The sequence below is a fragment of the Antechinus flavipes genome, chromosome 2, assembly GCF_016432865.1.
Source record: "Antechinus flavipes isolate AdamAnt ecotype Samford, QLD, Australia chromosome 2, AdamAnt_v2, whole genome shotgun sequence".
In the NCBI taxonomy this organism is placed as follows: Eukaryota; Metazoa; Chordata; class Mammalia; order Dasyuromorphia; family Dasyuridae; genus Antechinus; species Antechinus flavipes.
In genome coordinates this window covers 205,377,429-205,399,126 of record NC_067399.1, presented here as the reverse complement: position 1 = coordinate 205,399,126, position 21,698 = coordinate 205,377,429, and the positions used below count along the sequence as shown (strand labels likewise).

Genomic DNA, 21,698 nt, shown 5'->3' with positions numbered 1-21,698 from the left:
TATGTGTCAACATCAATTGCATAGGACAAAGATAAATTTTATAAAATGGATAAAATTTGCCAAATTAAGTCAGTTTACAGTCTAATATTTAAATATAAATTATGTAATGAACTAGATCACTTCTTAAACATCACCAGGCAATTATTTAGACTTGGACTTGTCCATCAATATAACTTCATCTGAAAATATAGAAAAAATATGTAGTATTCTTATTGACATGATTAGTCATATTTATATATGGAACACCAATTATCAAAAAATTTGTATAATGCAAGTGAATATGCGTCTTAGCTCCATTCATTAATTCAACAAACATCTATTAAATGCCTAGTATGTGCCAAACACTGTGGTAGACGGTAAAGATACAAAGGCAAAAATGAAACAGAATCTGCTTTCACAAAACTTATACTCTACTGAGGGAGGAGAAAATAAACATGTACAAAGATAGATATTAAGTATATACAAAATACAGATAGAGTAGTTTTGCTCAATGAACAACAATTATAGAAGGAAGACAAACAACTGAGGGAATTAGGAAAGGGCTTCTTGTAGGAATTCCAAGAGGTAGAGATGAGGAAAAAGTATTCCAGGAAAGATGGAAAGTTTATTCAGTAATGTCAAGTGTGAGAAAACAATAAATAGGCTAATTCAGCAATAATACAAGAGTAAGTTAAGTAGCAGTGAATTGAGAATGTGAAAAAACTCCAGACGGTAAAGAATTTTAAATGTCAAAGAAAAGAATTTGTATTTTATCCTAAGCCAAAAGGGAAGCCACTAAAACTTTTTTTTTTTTTTTTTTTAACACTAAAACTTTTTGAGTAAGAAAGTGATGTTATCAGACACATGCTTCAGGAATATTGACTTGGCAGCTATATGAGGATGGTTTGGACAGAAGAGAAGCTAACTGTAAGGAAACCAATAAGACACTATTACAACAGTCTGGTGATGAAAGCTCAATCAGGCCAGTGGCTATTTAGTGGAAAGAAGGGAAGAGAAGGCAATTAATTGACTGATTATATGGAGTAAGAAAAAAATAAAGAGTTGAGGATAATTCGTAGATGACTACGAATGGAATAGTGGTTTCTTTGACAGAACTAGTTATTTGCTCACAGTGATCCCCTATGTCTAGGATGCTCCCTCTCTTCTCCTTTGCTGAATTTCTACCAATTAAAAAAAAAAATCTAACTCAAATGCTACTTCATTTTGGAAAGTCTTTTCTGAGTTCTCTAATGGAGAAAATCACATATCATTTGTTTTGCAAATTTTTAAATGCACTTGTCAGGTAATCTAATGTATTATCTTACTTTATGCCTCTAGAAGACTTTAATTGCCTTGGTGACAGATATCATGCTTTATCTAAATTTTGTCTCCCTAGAGGATAGAATAATGCTTTGCTTACAGTGGATACTTATAGTTAGTGAGCAAATGGCTAGCAATACTTATTTCAGAATTTAGATGAGATCATCTTTACTAAGTCTAAATAGAATCTGAAATCACTTTTCTAATAAGAAGCCGCAAAGTTTCTCTACAATATGACTGAATATTTTTGTGATTTAACTTTTTAAAAAGACTATTTTTGTTTCAGAAGACAAGTCATTCCTTCTTATAAGAATTTTTTCCCCTTAATCTTGTCACAGTGCCATTTTGAGAAAAGTGATAATTGTTCTGTAAATAGTAATCAGAAATTCAACTTTTTAAAAAAAAATTATAGTACTGATGTTTTAAGGCTGATCTAAAATATAAAGTATAATTGAGTATATGTGCAATATGCTTTTAGGAAACAAATTATAACATTGATGAATATTTATCTGCATTTCAATTAGTTCACCTACCTTCCAGTAGACTGAATTAGCTGGTCTAAAAGGTTCTATCATTCTGTATCATCTCCTTTTTAAAAAATCTCTCCATTTTTATTTTGTACCAACACAAGGAAATGACTCACTTTATGTACATCCTTAAACTTTTAGATCTCCAACCTTTCAATCATATCTTGCTATAATTGATTAATATGCCTAATTTTACATAAAGAATTTTCTATTAAAATACTTATGTTATAAAAAGAGACACTGGTTTAACAAAAGGGCAAACTTCATTCCCTTTGGCCTAACTTTTCCCTCAAAGTACCACATACCTCTTACAGAATTTCTGAGTACTAAGCCAATATAGTGAGTTGAGGGTTATTAATGATTTGCCTTTCTTTTGTAGGATTTTCTCAAGACTGTGTCCATGGAAGCAAGTTGTATTCTGGTCTTCTGTCCAATTTAACTGGAAACTTGAAGGTTTTTTCTTTTCAGGATTTGATGCTGAATCAACCAGTATGCTAAACTGCTTTTGGAGGTTCACTACCATTCCTGAAAAAAGAAAGAAGGAGACTGCATAAGAAAAAAGCAGTGTTTAATTCACAAAAATACAAGATATACAATATGATCATTACAATTGTTTAAATAAATATCCTAGAATATTGCTCCCCTTTGAAGTAATTCCTTTGGATGCCTAGATATTAAGTCCAAAAAATAATGCAAAATATTTTGAGGACTCTTTCTTTACAATTACATTTATAGCTTGTGAGGCACAGAAAAATAGTAATTTTTTTTTTTTTACAATTACATTTTATTCCTAAAACAAAACAAGGCTGTCTATCCTAACTATTCACTGTATTCACCAAGGCTCAAATAACTTCAAAAAAATAGGAAAATATTTTTTTTCCTGCTTTAAAAATGCAAGCCCTATCTTAAAAGATGGGGGCAGAGCTGGACTAAAGGCTGAAGAGATTTCAACAGACTTAGTTTGTGGTCCAGATCAGATGTTAATTTACTATGCAATTTTGGACAAATCACTTAACTTCTTCTAGGCTTTTCCACTGTAAAATGAGGCAAAGGGGATAGATTATACTATATGATTCTAAAGTTTACTTCTCTTGGTTTAGAATATAATAATTGTACTCTACGGCTTATAATCATGAAAATATTAAAAAGAAAATGTGAATGAATCTAAATGTTATTTCAAAAGATGTTATAACTACATAATTTAAACTTTTTGAGTTGCAGACATCTAAAGCTCAGTTTTTTAATAATGGTAGCAATGCTGGTCAAAGTATATTGACAACTAAAGTAGTTATAACAATGGGCACAATATTCATTTAGATGCATGCATTATGGCATTAAAAATCAATCATAACTTATAATCAAATCTTGTATATTCAGAGTTTTAAAAAATACAGATTTTACTTCTATTAAATGGTGGCCTGGTATAGTGGCAAGAATAGTAAACTTGGAATCAACAGATCCAGGTTTGAATCCCATCTCTGATACTTCCTAACTATGTGTGTTTGTGGCAAATCACTCTAACTTTTGGGCTTTAGTCTCCTCATATGTAAGTTGAACAAAATAAAACTTACATTGTTACCTTCACATGGGTGTTATGAGGAAAGTATCTTGTAAGTTAAATGTTTATGAAATATGATTTTTATCATTATTGTTACTAGTTATTATCAGAAAATATTGTCAACATAATTGAGCAGTTTTAGTCACATATTAAATCCTGCAAAAATTACAAGTAAAAACAATATTTGAGAAAAATTCAACTCACGTCGTCTTTTGTAAACTACTGATCTGTCCCCTGATGAATAATAAAGTGGCTTTTCGCTTTTCCATTGGTACCTATAAATGGAAAAATTCGTAACATGATGGGAAAAAAAATGTGGCTAATCACATTTCAATAGACCAATTCTTAGAAGAAAAACCTATTTGAAAGACCTAGAAAAATCCATTTAATTTGTCTAGTCTTCTTCTTTAATTATAAAATGAATAGTTGGACTAGATGTTATCCAAGGTTCCTTCTATCGCTAAATCTTAAGAACAATGATATCAAGAAGCATGAGATAAGTGCAAAGAGAAGGTTCAGATAGTATGTTATGATAAATATGATGGAAAGAGCACTTTTAGTTGAAGGCAGTGAAGAAAAAGAATGCTATCTAGAGTAAATCATACCCATTAATCATTAAAGAAAAGGAAAGACTAATTTCTTTTATAATTTAGTTTAAGTACCATATGAAATCACACACCACCTCCCTGCTTCATGTACCCCTAAAAATTATCTTGCATTTACTTTGTACATTTTATATAAACTTATTTAAGTATTCCCCTGATATAACATAAAGCTCTTGAGGGCACAGACCATTTCATTTTTTGTCTTCGTATACTTAGCACCTAGGATAATGCTATGAATACAGTAAGTGCTCAATAAATTTTTTAACTGATTTAACAGCTGGTAATAATCCATTTTAGATATGGGGATGGCAAGGATAGAAACACTGTGATAAAAAAAGGCAAGCAAGAACAGGATATAGAAAAGTTAATTGGGCTGAAAAATAGAGGTTGTAGAGATGAGTAATGACCTAAGCTTGAGAAGATGATTTGAACTCAGGATGTAGAGGGGTTTAAATGATAAAATCAAGAATTTTTACTTTCTTTAGTATGAACTGGGTAGTTACCGAAGGTTATTGAATAGAAGAATGTTGTGATTAAGACAACTGGGAAAATTATTAAAACAGCCATGAGGAGGAATACAATTTATGAAAGTATATGAATAATCTATATGAAAAAAGATTAGCATCTGAACTACTCTTGTAGGAGGAGCTAAAAGGAGGAAATAATATAGTATAGTCAATAAACACTTCTGAAGTAAGCTCACAATTTTATTGTATGGATGTAAATCTTGCCCAAAAAGCCTTAGCTTTTCAGCAGAGATCATAAAATATGTGATTTCTACTCTAACATTCATTATGCAACAAAAGATCAAATGAGTCCTTTTTTGGAAATGTTGCTTTAGAATTCATAAACTTAAACTAGGTTCCAATTTATGTGGAATAAAAATAATACAGGGCAACAACAAGATTATATGACGATCAATTCTGATGGGCATGACTCTTCTCTTTCTCTCTCTTTTTTTTCCTGAGGCAATTGAGATTAAGTGACTTGTCCAGGGTCACACAGCTAGGAAATGTTAAGTGTCTGAGAGCACATCTGAACTCAGATCCTCCTCACTTCAGAGCTGGTGCTCTATCCACTGGGCTACCTAGCAGCCTCAATATGACTTTTCTCAAACAATGAGATGATTCAGGCCAGTTCCACTGATCTTATAATGAAGAAAGCCATTAGCACCCAAAGAAAAGATTGTGGAAATTGAGTGTGGATCATAACATAGTATTTTCACTTTGTTATTGCTGTTTGCTTTCATTTTGTTTTCTCATTTTTTTCCTTATTGATCTGATATTTCTTTGTGCAGCATGATAACTGTGGAAATATGTATAGGAAAATTGTACATGTTTAACACATATTACTTGCCATATTGGGAGGGATGAGAGGAAGGGAGGGAAAAAATTTGGAACACCAAGTTTTGCAAAGGTGAATGTTGAAAATTATCCATGAATAAGTTTTGAAAATAAAAAGCTTTAATAAAAAAAAACACAGATTGTCCTAAAAATTTCAGTTTCAATGTTAAATTATTAAATTTTAGGCTTTTGAGATACACTGCATATGTTTACTTCAATTTAATATCTTTCTGAAACACTTCAATACCATATTGACACAAAATAAAATTAAACTTCTGAGCTCAAAAAATGTTTTCCCCAATCATTCTTACTCACATATGACTAAAAAGAAACACATGTGGCCAAATGCTTGATGATCTAGAAAGAAATACAGAATAGTGGGAAAACCTATGCTTACTATCTGTATGATGTCAGGCAACTCATTTAAGTCCCCGCACTTCAGTTTTTTCCCTCTGAAAGTAAGAGAGTTGTGCTACATGGAATTTGAGGTCTCTTCCAGATCTAAAATTATGCCCCTATGATCCCAGAAACATATAATGTCAGGAAGAAACATAAAAGGCCATCTAGTCCAAAACATAATTGAATTAAGGAATTACATTCAGACAATCTGTTAAGTAAGGATTTAATGTCTACCTAAAGACTAAGAAACCCAGTTTAAAAGAATGCTAACTATTAAAGAAATAGTTTCTTTCACTGAGTCAAAATGCCTTTTTATACAACTTTTGTTAAATATTCAAAGTTTCTTCAAAAACTGGCATGGTTTCCAATACTGTCACTATTTTGTTTGCCCATCTCTAGATGTACTCCAGGTTATAATATTAACACAATATGCCTATGTGAGATGTGGAGTAAGTTTCTTCTAGCTTTCAAGTTCTATGATCTGTCAAATAAGATTGGTTCCATACAAAATCATTCTGGGGGCCCAAGAGGAATCAGTCAAACCAAAAGTAAGATTGTCAATACCTCCCTTCTTTATCTTTGCTTTGGTTTTAAGAGCAGTTTCTATTAGAAAATAGCATAATTGCTAAGGGCTTTCACTTCAGTTTTTAGTAGTACTGGGATAAATAGGATGAGGAAGGAAATTTAGAAAAGGGGTGATGTTGGTTTACTGGGAGGGAGATAGTGTAAACTAAGATAAACAAAATGTAGCCTACTGTCCAAAAGAGGGTTAAGTATATACTGATGAAACCTGTAAATTCATTATACTTCAGCTTCTAAATATCTAAGATGATTTGAGAATATATAAATGATTTAGGAATACAATAAGTGATTCAAACTGGAGTAGTAAAAAATAAAAGTACTTTGCTCTGAATTCCTCTTGTTTTTGTTGTTTCTCATCAATTACTTTCTTCATAATCTGATACCACTTTCTGAAGTCAAAACATGGCCTATCTGAAAGAAAAGAAACTTTATTATTAACTATGTAAAATCTGGAATAACATACATAACCCAAATGATACTTCATCTATCATAATAGAATTAAGGAATCATAGATTTAGAGACAGAAGGAACCAAAGGATCATCTAATGCACACCATTGTTTTTAAGCACTTTAATAATAAATCTTGGCAAACATATAGAACCAATAATTTCATATTTAACTGTATTGCTAATTTGCCATTCTTCTTTAATCCCCACAAAAACCCTATGAATCTTGAAGTGAAAGTATAGTAACTGAAGTTGAGATATTCAATTACCTGAGTATGTTATACTACTAGTGATAGAGCTTAATGATGCTAGGCTTTTGCAAACTAAATATGTCCTCTTTCCATTATGTCATACTGCCTTTTCTTCATTAATTCCTTTTTCTAATCCCATACATCTTCAAAGATCCCTAAAGACAAGAAGGTAGATTGGAGGGCAAAGAACACTCATTGCCAGTATGAGGGGAGTAGGATGAACATATTACTATATGGTCCTTCAGTCTTCATTTTTTCCCCCCTATTATTAGGTGGAAACCAAGAAAAGATGAGGTAGAGAAAAAAAAAACTGGACTGTGTTAGAGAAGAAAAGAAAGTAAGAGATGCAATGAAAACTAGAGAAAACTGAGTGACAGCTTCAATGAGTTACTATGAGACTAGTTAAGACAGCATTTTTTCTTTCTTATCAAACTATTCTAAGTTAATCATCCATTTATCCAATGTGGATTTGTGGTTTATAAAAACAAAGACAAAAAATGTACCTGTTGCTGTTCAATGTTCCTTTTTCTTTCTTTCTTTCTTTTTTTTTAAAATTCAAACTTCTGATGGAGGAGTAGAAGAAAGACTCAAAAAGAAGAGGAAGGAAATTGTGAAGATGATCTGGAAGGATTTGGACTTATCAAGAAAGTAGAGACTGAATATAAAAGAAGAAAAAAACTAGAGAGAACTTAAACTGAAAGAAAAGAAAAAAACTTGAGCTAAAAAAGAAGGGAATCTAAAGAACAGAACTTAAGAAGAAGGAAAAGGATAAAATGGTTCAGAAGATAAGAAAGGCAATGGTAAGTAAGCATCTTATTAGTTTACATAGCAAAAGAGAGTGGCAAAACAAGCAGAGCAATAAAGGATGGCTAAAAATAGCTTAAAAAAACAAAAATGAAAATTAGATTTGGCCATTAAGTGGCTAAAAGATAATAACAGAGGGTAAAGTCTTAAAAACTAAGGATAGAGAATTAGGTGCAAATATTCACAAGCCGTTCAAAAAACAAACAAGATTGAAAATCTACAAATATAGAAAATGGGGTGAATACTCCAGTGACTTTCACTGAAAGTTTAATATTTTATTTTCTGCCACAGTCAAAGAACTGATGCTTATGTTCTAAGCTGTAGACTACTCTCCTTCCTCAGGTGAAAGGGGCTCCATAATACAAGTTAATAGGAGCTAAAATATATTTAAAACAAAGCAAAATAAATAACAACAAAAGAAATGCCAAATGCCTAGGTTTAATGGAAAAAGCAAAAGATATAAAGTAGCCTAGGAGAAATTAATTTGTTGGAAAGATGGAGGATAGAAAAATATCTCACAGAGAAAGATGGAGAAGAAAAAGACAATGTAGTTGGAGCATTAAAAAAAAAAAAAAAAGGATATTCCTAAAGATTAGGGATATGGATTTTTCTTTTTTTAGAAGAAAGCAACTACCTGTTCTCAAAGAAATGCTACAGTAGATCCACAGAAGCTGGCTCAATGAAAACTTAGTAGTTCTACCTTTACAATTCTCACATTTGCCCTTGCTTCTCTACTTCTACTACCATCACTCTATTCAAAAAATTATTACCATATTATCATGTGCTCAGACAACTGCAGTAGCCTTTAAATAGTTTCTCTAACACCCTCTCCATTCCTCAATTTCTTCATAACAATTATTCTACTGCTCAAAAATCTTTGATGAGTTCATATTGCCCTAAGAAAAGATCATGTTTCTTTGCTAGTCCAATCACTTTCAGGTCTCAACCTACTTTTCAACTGAAGCTACTGAGTCTCAATTGATCAATTGATATTGATCAATATCAATATAGGGCCATGAATATCAAAACCATTTTCCTAGGCATCCTAGTATTGAGAATATCATTAACTTCAGATGAAATGTGAAACCCCAAAATATGCTTTAAGCATAAATTTAAAGAGCCTATAAACAGAAAGCACAATTTGAAGGGGGCACAATTTAGAAATTATCTTTCACAGTGAATAGTATTGATTAGAGACATTCAAGTACCTTTGGGATTGTTTTCGTTATTTTCTTGAGCAAGGCTAGAAAGGGACCTGAAAATAATAATATGAAAATTATCAACTCATTTGAAAACAATCATAATCTGAATTCTTCTACTTAACATACATAAGTAATTGAAGCCAAATTTTTGGTTAAAAAAAAATCATTTGATCTGTTCAGATACTATAAGTTCTGTGAAAAATGGCTAGGGCTGAGGGAAAGAAGAGGGAGAGGACTATTAAAAATCTTGCTCTCTAAAGCCAATCTAAATCTAAAGCCAAAGAAATACATACACTATCAAAATCTGAGGACAAATAAATAAGGTCCTCATATGAATATCTAACAGGTAATGCCAAGAATCTAATACATTATAAACTATTTAGTAAGTACAAGTAAATATTCTGAAAAATAACTGAGACATAAACATACTGGTAATATATATATATATATATATATGTAACACACTTACATAACTATATATATGTTATTCACACATACATATAACAGTTATAACTATCAAATGTTTTATGGCAATTAAGACTTTCCAATGTAAAAAATTTAACATAAATTTCTTCACTCAAAATAACTTCTAAAATTAATAACAATGTTTTGTTTCGGTTAATATTATTATCATTGTAAATTATTATCTCTACTAAATTAAGATATAAATCACATATTTACCATTCTACATTATCATTCAATAAAAAGAGAAGTTTCAACACCACAACAATGATAGCCACAGCCTGAACATCATATTTAACTGTCCTTGTCTTTTCAGTTATTGGATCAAATGTCAGAAAATTCACTTCTCCTATTCCAATCATTCTGATCACTTGACAAGTCAGGCTATTCATTTCATCTGTAGAAAAATAAAATAGGAAGATATAAAAGGAGTTTTCCTAAAAAACTGAATATTCTAATATTTGTACATTATGGATATATTTAGATGCACTTATAAATATTTAAGAGAAATGGCATTTAATGACAGAACACAGAAAAAATAAACTAACACCTTTCCCAAAGTTATTTTTAACAACAAAAAAAAAACTGGCTAGTTTATTAAAATTCATTGTTATGTATTTCATTTTCTAAACAAATTTGGTGAAAATATCTGTATAAGGACATTATTATATCATCAAAATAGTTTTTAAAAACAAGTCCATGGAACACAGATTAAGAACACTGATTCCTCCTGAATATTTCGTGTCTTCCAAGATTATTCACCATTTATTATTCATATCTTGTTCATAGTTATTTTTCATATTTTCTTCCTATTAGACATTGGACTCCTCAAAAGCATGGACTCTTTATATTTTTTGCCTTTCTTTCTATTCTTAGTGCTTAGCATAATGTCTGTCATACAACAGGCACTTAATAAATGTAGTTAAATGTAGTTTTACATGTAGTTACACTGGACACATTAACATCTATTGTATCACATTGTTAGCATATTTAGTAGAATAAAAACTATGTACATCTTTCTTTCTTGTAATCTATTAAAGCACTCTGTGTCTTTATCATATATTTTGAAACAATTTTGAAACAATCATACTTTATGTCATTCTAAATGAAAAATAATATTAATTAAAAAAAAGTTCACTAATAACAAAAAGCGAAAATGTTAGTTTTATACTAACTGGAAAATGTTTAGCCAAGAAAACTTATAAATTTATTTTAAGATATTCCACCATGAAACTTAAATATAAATGTCTATTACATTAAAAAACTTAGGTGTTTTGACTTTGCTCTTATGATCAAGAGAATTTTCATTAATATTCTAAGAAAGGTTTACAAAAACATTTGCTAAATTTGCATATTATTTGCATCACCTCCAGGGAAGTACACAGCTTTCTCTTGGGCAATTTATATGTTAGAACTCTATTATTACTACTTGTCATTGCAACTTCTTGATTCTCCAACAGAAGAAATATATAGTAGGAAAAAGACAAGGAAAATAAGGAAGAGGTGATGCAGAAAGTAAATAGAAAGTGAGAAGAGGTGGTACAGAAAGTAAATAGAAAGTGAGAGGAAAAACACACTATATTGGTTTTTATATTTCTGTACTACAATATTTTGTATTATAGTTATGATACATTTAATTAACATCACAATGTAAAACTCTAATAGGGACTATCTTTTCTTCTGGAACTATGGCTTTGAATCTTAGAAATTATCTAGTTTAATCTTTATTTTTAAAGCTGAAAAATGTGAAGCCCAGGAAGGGCAAGTGAGTTATCTTAAGACCCAGTAGGCAGCATGCAATAGAGCCAGGCTTCAATAAGTCTACCTTCTGGGGCCAGACCACAGAACACCTAATATATATTAGATGACAATGGTAATGTCTCTTCCATTCTACAGTCCTTTACTCAACCTGATACAGGAAGTGAGACCATTAAACCAGCCTAGTGAGCCAAATTGGTCATTCCCACCGCAGACCTAGTATCTCAGATGGAAGCTGGCTATAAAGTTATCAATTTACCAGGGAGAATGTTTCAATTATTTTTTCTGGTGCTTGGAACCATCTCTACCTAATTCAACACAGAAGCACATTTAGTAAAGTTGAAGACTCAATTGCCTCCAATGAAAGAAGGCTTTTTAACCTCTATTCTTTGAAAGAAAAAATCAAAGAAAAAAAATTTAACATAAGACTACTCTTAATCTTACAAGTGTAGAAATCTGATCTTCCAAATAACAAAATATTAGACTAGCCATTGAGGTTTAAGTATCATCAAGAAAAATGTATAAAGAACTTGCTTACTGTCACTTAGCTTAATATGGCCAATTTGTCCAATTTATTTGCTCCTATGGAAAAAAAAACCAAACAAACCTCACATCTTTGAAATTACTATTGCATCAATATGGTCACCATATTTGTATTTTCTCACAAGAATAAATCTCTTGAATTTCTCACACTTCCAGTTTAGCAAGAATTTCAGGAACTGATTATATCAGCAGATTCCAACTAGGTTACCTGTAGCTTAGTATTTTTAAAGCTATGTCTTTTTACATTTTGTATTTCATTACACTGAATTCAAGGAACTAATTGCTATTCTTATTACACTGAACTTCATTATCCATCTCCTGATAGAAACAGAAATGAGCAAATGTGAATTTCAAGCATCTAGTAGAGAAATCACCAGACTTGAAATCAAGAAGATTTGAATTTAAATCTGACTTCTGACACTTATTAGCTATGGGATCCTGGGCAAGTTACCTAATCTCCTTCTGATTCAATTTCCTCATCTCTAAAATAGGAATGATAATAGCACCTAGCTATCAGCGTTGTTGTGAAGATGAAATGAAACCTTTTCAGGAACCACATGGTTTTTAGAATAACTCTTCTGATCTGAAGCATATAGCATATGTTTGGTAGTGAAGTCAGAGTTGTCATATTAGTCTGATAAATCAATTTTAAAAAAGTATTTGTAAAACACCCATCTAAGTGATATACTTAAAACACAAAGAAAAAAACAGTCCCTGTTCTCAAGGACGTTACATTTTATTAAAATATGTCATCCTTGTGTTCTACTGGTGACAACACCAAGAAGCCTCAGATTTTCTATCTTAGTATTCTATTACCTGTATGTCTAATGTGTATTATATAAACAAAAACATTTCCTAAACACACACATAAGCACTCCTACATATATTATAGCTAGTTACACAGATATAGTGTACTTACCAGGTAAATTGGCTTCCATCAAATATTTCATACACAACATATTTGGATGGAGAAAACAATTCTCAGTTACATCTGGAAAACGAGGTAAGTCCAAAAATTTTGCAAGCGCAATCATTTTTTCATATATATCTTCATAGACAGGCCAAGACTAAAATAAAATAGAGATATTCAAGGTAAAGAAATATGCTTGCAATATAGTTTTTAAAACTTTGGGATGTGTGACAAAAAATAAAAGAATATGGATCAGACTTCCACAAATGTGCAGCCTGAATGGGAGACAAGCTATTCAGCTCCCACATACCTCCTTCAGTAAAACCCTGAAATTTGCACCAGTTTGAATGATGAACAAGAAATCAGATGAGAACCTATTTTATAACTTTAGAACTGAAGAAAAAAAAATTATCCAGGAAAGGAAGGCTCTCAAGCAAAGTAAGGAATGGGGTGGTGGGGTGGGGTGGGAGAGGAACCACAGAAAGAATCTTATAGCCTACAAGGGTCTGTGTTTAAAGAGGGAAAGAGTGGAAAGATTGCAGAATAGTCATATTCTGTCATAGAATATTCAGAATAGAATATTCTATAGAATAGTCAGAAAATTCCAGGTTGGACATTGGAAATCTTGGAAATTGCCAGCATAGTGCTAACCAGTGAGGTGCTAACCAATACAAAACTGAGAAAGTTCAGGACCAGAGGCTCTGATTCCCTAAACATTATTTCCTGAAATGGGGGGATCATCTGGAAGATTCATGTTCTGAACCTTAAAGATTAGTGGAGTGAAGCAGTAAACCCAGAGAAGATTAAAAGAATACAGCATGCTCAGGATGAGATCAAACAGGATTGACCACCCCACTCAAAAGATTATAGAAGGGAAAAAGGAGGAGATGGGGAATAAGGCTCTAATTCATGAACTAAAGCAGGAGAGTAAGCAAATCATAGGAAACACCAAGAAATATCGGAATTTAACTCATTAAGAACTATAAGCAGAGTCAACAACAACAAAAAAGCATTTTCCACATAAACATAAAAGACATTAAAAGAGAGGAAAATGGGCAGCTAGGTGATGCAGTGAATACAGCATCAGCCCTGAAGTCAGAAGGACCTGAGTTCAAATCTGATCTCAGAAACAACACTTAATACTAGCTGTGTGACCCTGGGCAAACCACTTAACCTCAAGTGCCTCAGCAAAAAAAAAAAAAAAAAAAAAAAAAAAAAAAAAAAAAAAAAAAGAAGAAGAAAATGAAATATAATTTTGGAGGAAAGAATCAGAAAAATTTGTAGGTTGGAAGAGGAAATGGGAAAATATACCCAAGAAATGGAACCCTAAAAACTAGAATAGACCAAATAGGAATCAATGACTCCATGAAAAAGCAATAAACAACAAAACCAAAACAAATATGTCAGATACAAAAGACAACTGATTACAGAAAAGGAAAGTGATAAATGTTGGAGAGGATGTAGAAAAACTGGAATACTAATGCAGTGCTGGTGGAGTTGTGAACTGATTCAACTATTCTGGAGAGCAATGTGGAACTATGCCCAAAGGGCTATAAAAACTATGCATTCCCTTTGATCTAGCAATTGCTATTTAGGTCTGTATCCCAAAGATAGCATTAATAAAGGAAAAAGATCCATGTGTAAAAAAATGTTTATAATAGCTCTTTTTGTGAAAGCAAAAAAACTGGAAATTGAAGGGATGCCATCAATTGGGAAATGGCTGAACAAGTTGTAATATATGGATATGATGAAATACTATTGTTCTCTGAGAAATGATAAATGGGCTGATTTCAGAAAAGCTTGGAAAGACTTAAATGAACTGATAATTGAGTGAAGTGAGCCGACCAGGAGAATATTCTACAGTATGCAATGATTAATTTTGATAGACATAACTCTTCCCAATAATAAGACAATTCAAAAAGGCATGTGATGGAAAATGTTTTCCATATCTAGAGAAAGAACTATGGATTCTGAAGGCAAATTGAAACATACTATTTTCACTTTTTTCTTTTATTCTTTTTCAGATTCTTCTTTTATAACATATCTAATATGGAAATATATTTAATATTACTGTACATGTATAACCTATATAAGATTGTTTGCTGTCTTAGGCAGAAAAGAGAAAAAGAGAAGAAAAGGAGAAAAAATAGAAATTAAAATCTTATAAAAGTAAATATTGAAAATTAAGAAAATAACAAATAACAAAAATTGCCCCCAAAAGACTGATTTTGTTACATAATAATGAGAGAATTTAAGAATCATTTGAATTTCCTGAAAACTATGCTTTTAAAAAGCCTATATTTAAAGAAATTGAATAAAAAGGGCTCCATTCTATCAGAATAAGACAAAGTGAATACTGAAAAAATCCACCAATCACCTCCTGAAAAAAAAGTCCCACATAATATCATAGCTAAAGCCCAGAGAGTCTGCATCAAAGAAATGAAAAAAAAAAAAGTAACCTAGAAGATAGATTATGAATACAATTTTTCAAAAAGCAAAAGATGGAGAATTACAACAAAGAATAATTTATGCTGCAAATTGAATACAATTCTACATGAGGGAAAAACAGCCCTATAATGGAAAAGAGAACTTACACAAGTGTTTCTGATGAAAAACAACAAATCTGATTCAGAACTTTGAAAAACAAACACAAGAGGCTCCAGATACACCTAGAAAAGTAAGTTTATCTAAGAGGTTAGACAATTGCTAGATGCATGGTACTAACATTCTAAAAAAGAGGGAGAAGAAACAAATGTTTCCTCAGAACTCTATCTTCAAAGTTAATTACTAACAGTTATATAGCACTTATTAAGTGCCAGACACTATGCTAAGTGCTTTTAAGTCCTAGCTAAAATCCCATCTTCTATAGGAAGCTTTTCCCAGCCCCGCTTAATTCTAGTGCCTTCCCTATATTATTTCTTTTTATCCTGTATATAGCTTGCTTTTATATATTAGTTTTCATGTTGTTCGGGTTGTAAGCTCCTTGAGAGCAGGGCCAATTATTTGCCTTCTTTATTAATCTTGGCACTTAGTATAGTACCTGACACATATTAGATCCTTAACAAATGTTTCTTAAATAAATGAATAAAATTATCTCAATTGATCCTCACAACAACCCTAAAAAGTGGTGCTATTATATATATATGTATATGTAAAACATATATATATTATATATTATTATCTTCATTTTTATGGATGAGGAAAACAGAGGCTAAATGACTTGCCTAGGTCAGACAATTACTAAATGTCTGAGGCTGGATTTAAATTTGTGTCTGACTCTAGATCTGGCATTCTATTCAAAGGATTACCCTAATACAAAAAAGAAGTAAAATAAGAAAAACAGAAGTTCTAGAAATGTATTTAATTCTGTCCTGAAGGTTTTAAGATAGGAGAGAGAAAGATAAAATAAGGAACACATTAATGTAGAAAGGAGGAAGGATGTGGAAGAACTGGCTATTTCTCATAACTAAAGGGTAAGAGAATACGTCCACATGGAGAAAGGGATAGGGATGGTAGGCATCAGATGAACCTTACTCTTAAATGAAATGGACAAAAAAAGGATTGAAGACATATATATTAAGTTTAAAACAAGAATATATCAAACTCAACTGGGAAATAAGCTGGGACATGGAGAGTTTAAGAAAGAAAGACGAGACTGTAGCAAAACAAATGTCCTGATCCAGAAAAAGGTACTGAAATCTGCATAGGTGGTGTTTTTTTTTTTTTTTTGGGGGGGGGTACAAGAGGTTAGAAAGGTGGTTAGATTGCCTTTGGACTGTTTAAGGAATGGATGAACAAACTGTGGTAAGATGAATTAATACAATTTTAATGTACCTTAGGAAATAATTAAATATATTATTATATATTATTTCAGAGAATTTTGGTTTCTTTGACTCAAAGTGAAAAGAATCAAGAAAACAATTTATACAAGAACAATATAAAGAAAAACAACTCTGAAGCACTTAAAAAATTCATCAAAGTGGGCAGAAGCAGCTACACCCAAAGAAAGAACACTGGGAGATGAATATAAACTGCTTGCATTTTTGTTTTTCTTCCCGGATTATTTATACCTTCTGAATTCAATTCTCCCTGTGCAACAAGAAAACTGTTCGGTTCTGCACATGTATATTGTATCCAGGATATACTGTAACCTATTCAACATGTAAAGGATTGCTTGCCATCTGGGGGAGGGAATGGAGGGAGGGAGAGGAAAAATCGGAACAGAAGTGAATGCAAGGGATAATGTTGTAAAAAATTACCCTGGCATGAGTTCTATCAATTAAAAGTTATTAAAAAAATTCATCAAAGGAATGAATAACAATGTTACCCAGCTCCAAACAGAGAAGGGATGGATATAAGATAAAGAAGCATATTTTTGGACATGATTATTTTAGATATGCTTTGCTTGACTGTGCTAATTTGTATTGAGGCATTTCCCCCTTTTTTCTCTCTTGGTTAATGAGAAGAAAGAAGTAAGAAAGTAGAAGAGACTAGCAATAGGGATAACAAAAATAAAAATTGTTCCGTTGAAACTTTTTTTTAATGCACATAAGAAAACTGAAGAAAATATAAACAGCAGTGTTAAAAATTAACATAATATTAATTATATACTTTTCAAAAAATAGCTATCTTTGTGGAGATTCATAGATTCATAGAGAATACTTTCTATGCTCTGCTGTGCATATAAAAAAATGTTTTGGGGTGATGATCTGTTAATTGCCAAATCCAATGGCCTTTTGTCGACCTTCATTCTTTGCATCCTCTCTCTGTGGCCTTTGATACTGAAACACTCTCCTCCTTGATATTCTCTTCTTTCAAGGTTTTTGGGACAATACTTTCTCCTGGTTCTCTCCCTTAATAGTGTGGCCACTACTTCTCAATTTCTTTTGCTGGATCCTCCAGATCTCCTCCCTTCTCCTTCTCTCTCTGTCTCTGTCTCTCTCTCTCTATATATATATATCAACACACACACATATACACACACTATAGGGGGTCCCTCAGGCTTCTGTCTTGAATACCCTGCTCTTCTCTCTAAATACAACTACTCTTGGTGATCTTACCAGGTCCCATAAATCTAATTATGATCTCTATGCTGAAAATTTTCCTAACTACTTATGCTGCCCTAACCTCTCTGTGACTTCTAATCTCATCTCCAAATGCTTTTCAGACACCTCAAACTGAACATCTAATAGACATCTTAAAGTCAGTGTGTCCTAAGCAGAACTCACTAATTTTCCCCTTAAAACCTCCCCTCCTTAATACTTTCCCTAATATCAGAGTGCAACATAACCCTCTCGGGCTTCAGACTCACAACCCAGGAGTAAATCCTGGATTCCTCATTCTCTCTCACCCTCCATAACTAAGCTATTGCCAAGAACTGGTGATTTCACTTTTGCAACATCTCTCCAATAGGTCCCCTTCTCCCCTCTGACACAGTCACCACTCTAGTGCAGACCTTTTTCACCTCACACCTTGATTAGTGCAAGAGCCTGATGGTGGGTCTGCCTTCCTCTAGTCCAGGGCTCCTCAAACTACAGCCGTGAGCCCGATGTGGCAGCTGAGGACGATTATCCCCCTCACCCAGGGTTATGAAGTTCCTTTATTTAAAGGCCCACAAAACAAAGTTTTTGTTTTTACTACAGTCCGGCCCTCCAACAGTCTGAGGGACAGTGAACTGGCCCCCTATTTAAAAAGTTTGAGGACTTCTACATGTCTCTCCCCATTCCAATCCAGCCTTCATTCAGCCTTCAAAGTGATTTTCTTAAAGCACAGGTCTGATCATGTCACCCCCTTCCTATATATTCCAAGGACAAACAGAAAATTCTCTGGCATTCAGAGCCCTTCAAACCTAGTCCCCTCCTATCTTTTCAATATTCTCACCTATTCCCACTTTGAACTCTAATTCAGAGACACTGGCCTCTTGGCTGTTGCAGGAACAGGATAATCTTTCTGTTCTGGGCATTATCTCTGGCTATCCCTGATGTCTGGAATGCTCTCTCTCCTCATTTCTGCTTACTGCCTATTCAGGCTTCAAGTAAAATCCCACCTTCAACAGGAAGCCTTTCCTAACCCTGAAATTCTAATGTCTTCCCTCTTTTTTATTTACTATTTATCCTGTATACAGAGTTCCTTTATATATATTATATACATATAATATATATAAATATATATAAATGACTGACTACTGTTTTAAGAGTTTTCTAAAGGATTACAAAGGATTACTAAAAATAATCATGAAAGAATGTTTTTTGCCTCTTTTTGCATGCTTAGTGCCTGGCATGTAGTAGGCACTTAATAAATGTTTACTGACTGATTATAAAAGAAATCAAAATCAAAATGACTCTGAAGTTATACCTCATGCTCAGCAAGTTAGCAAATATGTCTAAAGATATAATTCATGCTATTGTTGAAAGACAAGAATGTAAGTATACTATTGTTGAACTTAAGAACTAGGGCTTCCATTCTGAAAAGCAACTTTGAATTATGTTAAAGCACATCTAAATATATGAAAAAGATGCTCTAAATCAGTATTGATTAGAAAAATGAAAATTAAGGCATCTTTAAGATAATTTACATTTTTACATTTTACAGCTAATTAGACTGGCTACATGATAATTGTTGAAGGGGATATGGGGAAACTGGGATATTAATACATTGTTGATAGAGTTGGTTCCAAATTCTTTCTAGAATGGCTGGATCAGTTTACAACTCCATCAACAATGTATTACTGTCTCCTAGACATTTGGAAAGTGTTCCAAATTTAACCAGAGATTCCTTTATTTGAAGGGTTTAAGAAATAACTGAAAACTCTCTCAGAGACATTTTCCTCCCTTAGCTAATAGTGACTAGGTTTCACAAGGAATATTAAAATTTTTCCAAGTTTAAATGAATCATCATGGCAAAATGCCATGCAGTTGATTTGGCTGAACCAGCATTACATCTTTCTTACTAGTCATTCAAAGTGCAGATCACAAAAATTTAAAAAACTGGAGAACTGATGTTTGTGATCAGATTCCTTATTTTCTCTTTATTCACTGTGCTAGAAGTTTAAGGATGGATGATGATTTTAAGGAGCATTATAGACATGCCCTCAAGGATAATAATAGTTTGACTTTATAATATGTAAATTATCAAAATTTAATAAGCTGAAATCTATAAAAAACAAATCATATCTAACAACTTATTACTAATATTGCTACCAAAAGTTCATTAACAGAATAAACTACTACAAAGTGAAATTGATGAGGTACAAGTCTCACACCTCTTCAAAATCAACAATTAGGAAGGTAACAATTGTTTCATGAATTCACTGGTAATAGTATCCTTGAAAAAGATCTAGGTTCGCTGTCTGTTTCATTCAATAGAAAAATTTCTGCTTCACTACAAGAAATGTGGCTTCAAATCGGAACACCATGCTCCAGAAACTTGAGTCAGATACAAAGGTTATTTGCCTGAGGGGAAAAATGACAGTGCATGTAGACGACTGGAAATACTAAAATGTAAGGAGCACACCTGCCTCAAATCCTGAGCTTAACTCTTAAGTTAGACTGAAGATAGGAACGCAATCCCTGCTCCTAAAAAGAAACCAAAGCACACTGACACTAATTTCTAGCTGCACTCTCCTATATAAATTAAAGATTTAAATTACTAAAATGAAATAGATCTAAGAGATCTTCAAATCCAAGCTGCTTCTTTTATAAGTGAGCAGACATCAAGATCCAAAGAAGGGAAATGATTTGTTTTAGGCTACGCAGTAAGAGTCCAAAGTCTGTAACTTTCTTGTTATTAGCAGTTAAGACTACCTGAACCCTTTAATGAGGAAAAAAATATCTTGCTTAGAATAAAGGCTGAAGAAAAGCATTAAGAATTTTTTCATCCTCCCCTCCCCCTTTAAAAAAGGTTTGCTCAGTTTCTGGAATAACAAAAACAAAACAAAAACCAAACAAAGAAGAAAAACAGTCCTTAGCAGCCCACACAAAAAGCTCCACTGGCACTATCTCCATCTCCATCTCCTAAAACAATTGCACCTTTTGTCATTTCTGGTAGAGGTACTGCTGCTGAAGAAGCCAAGACTTAGTGGAGAAAGCTAAGACATGGAAAGAGGGAGGAAAATGCTCTCTTTGTTAATGAAAAGCCTTTTCCATTTAAAGTTTCAACATACACTATTAGAATAGTGAATGCACTTTTGTGAACAAATGCAAAATACACAATAAAGAATAGCTGCCTGTCAATTAAACAAAGTCACATGAAGACATCCCAAACCTTCACCTTTTCCTGAAAAGAGGGAAATTAAGTATGTAAGGAATATTACTACACTTCAATGAAAGATGTGTCTAAAAGGTACTACTTGAATAAAGCATATAAACAAATTTGAGTGATATGGATTAGTTTCCCTACAATAGTAAAGGATCCCCAAGTTTAACATGTTTTTAAAAGCTACAAAGTTATAATAGGTTAGACTAACAAGCATTTAAACTGAATGCTTGGGAGGAAAATTTAATGAATTTCACAAATATTCCAGTGAGTTTATTTTCCTCCATGAAGCAATGCTTCCAGGCAGGTAAGGACAAGCTAGAGTTTCTGTTACCCAACAGCAGGTTCCTATGATAACTGTGATTACAACACCCCTGTCAGAGGTGAACTTCCTGCTTAGTTATTTTTAAAAAGGCAGTGCCTCTCCCTTACTTATTCTTATTGTTGTTTTGAAATTAAGTTTCAGCTGAGAAAAAGATCTGATGCTGAATGCACCTGCTAATCCATAGGCTTTCATAAATAAATGAAAATTAGTAAGAAAATAAAAATAGAAGTAACAAGTAAAGCTTGTTATAAGTTGCATCTTAGAGAAAAAGGAAAATAAAATAAATTCATGATTCCAAAGGAACTGGGTAGGTTCGTCAAAAAAATATCAAAAAGACAGTCCACAAAATGCATGAAATATAAAGTAGGAGTGCCCTCTCCACTTTTAGGATTTCATTCAAGCATTCTTAAACTGGGAACCATGGACCCCTA

The 21,698-nt window shown here is 32.5% G+C and overlaps 1 protein-coding gene across 2 annotated transcripts in view; it reads right to left on the bottom strand.

The window, feature by feature from the left end:
• The window catches only part of TAF1B (TATA-box binding protein associated factor, RNA polymerase I subunit B), a 108,859-nt gene that overhangs the window by 21,858 nt on the left and 65,303 nt on the right, over positions 1-21,698 (bottom strand). For both annotated transcript variants that reach the window (XM_051976105.1, XM_051976106.1), the window contains 6 exons: positions 12,699-12,846; positions 9,698-9,875; positions 9,023-9,069; positions 6,634-6,724; positions 3,589-3,659; positions 2,132-2,351 (listed from right to left, as the gene is read on the bottom strand). In XM_051976105.1, coding sequence (XP_051832065.1) covers positions 2,132-2,351; positions 3,589-3,659; positions 6,634-6,724; positions 9,023-9,069; positions 9,698-9,875; positions 12,699-12,846 — 755 coding nt within the window. The remainder of the gene's footprint in view (positions 1-2,131; positions 2,352-3,588; positions 3,660-6,633; positions 6,725-9,022; positions 9,070-9,697; positions 9,876-12,698; positions 12,847-21,698) is intronic.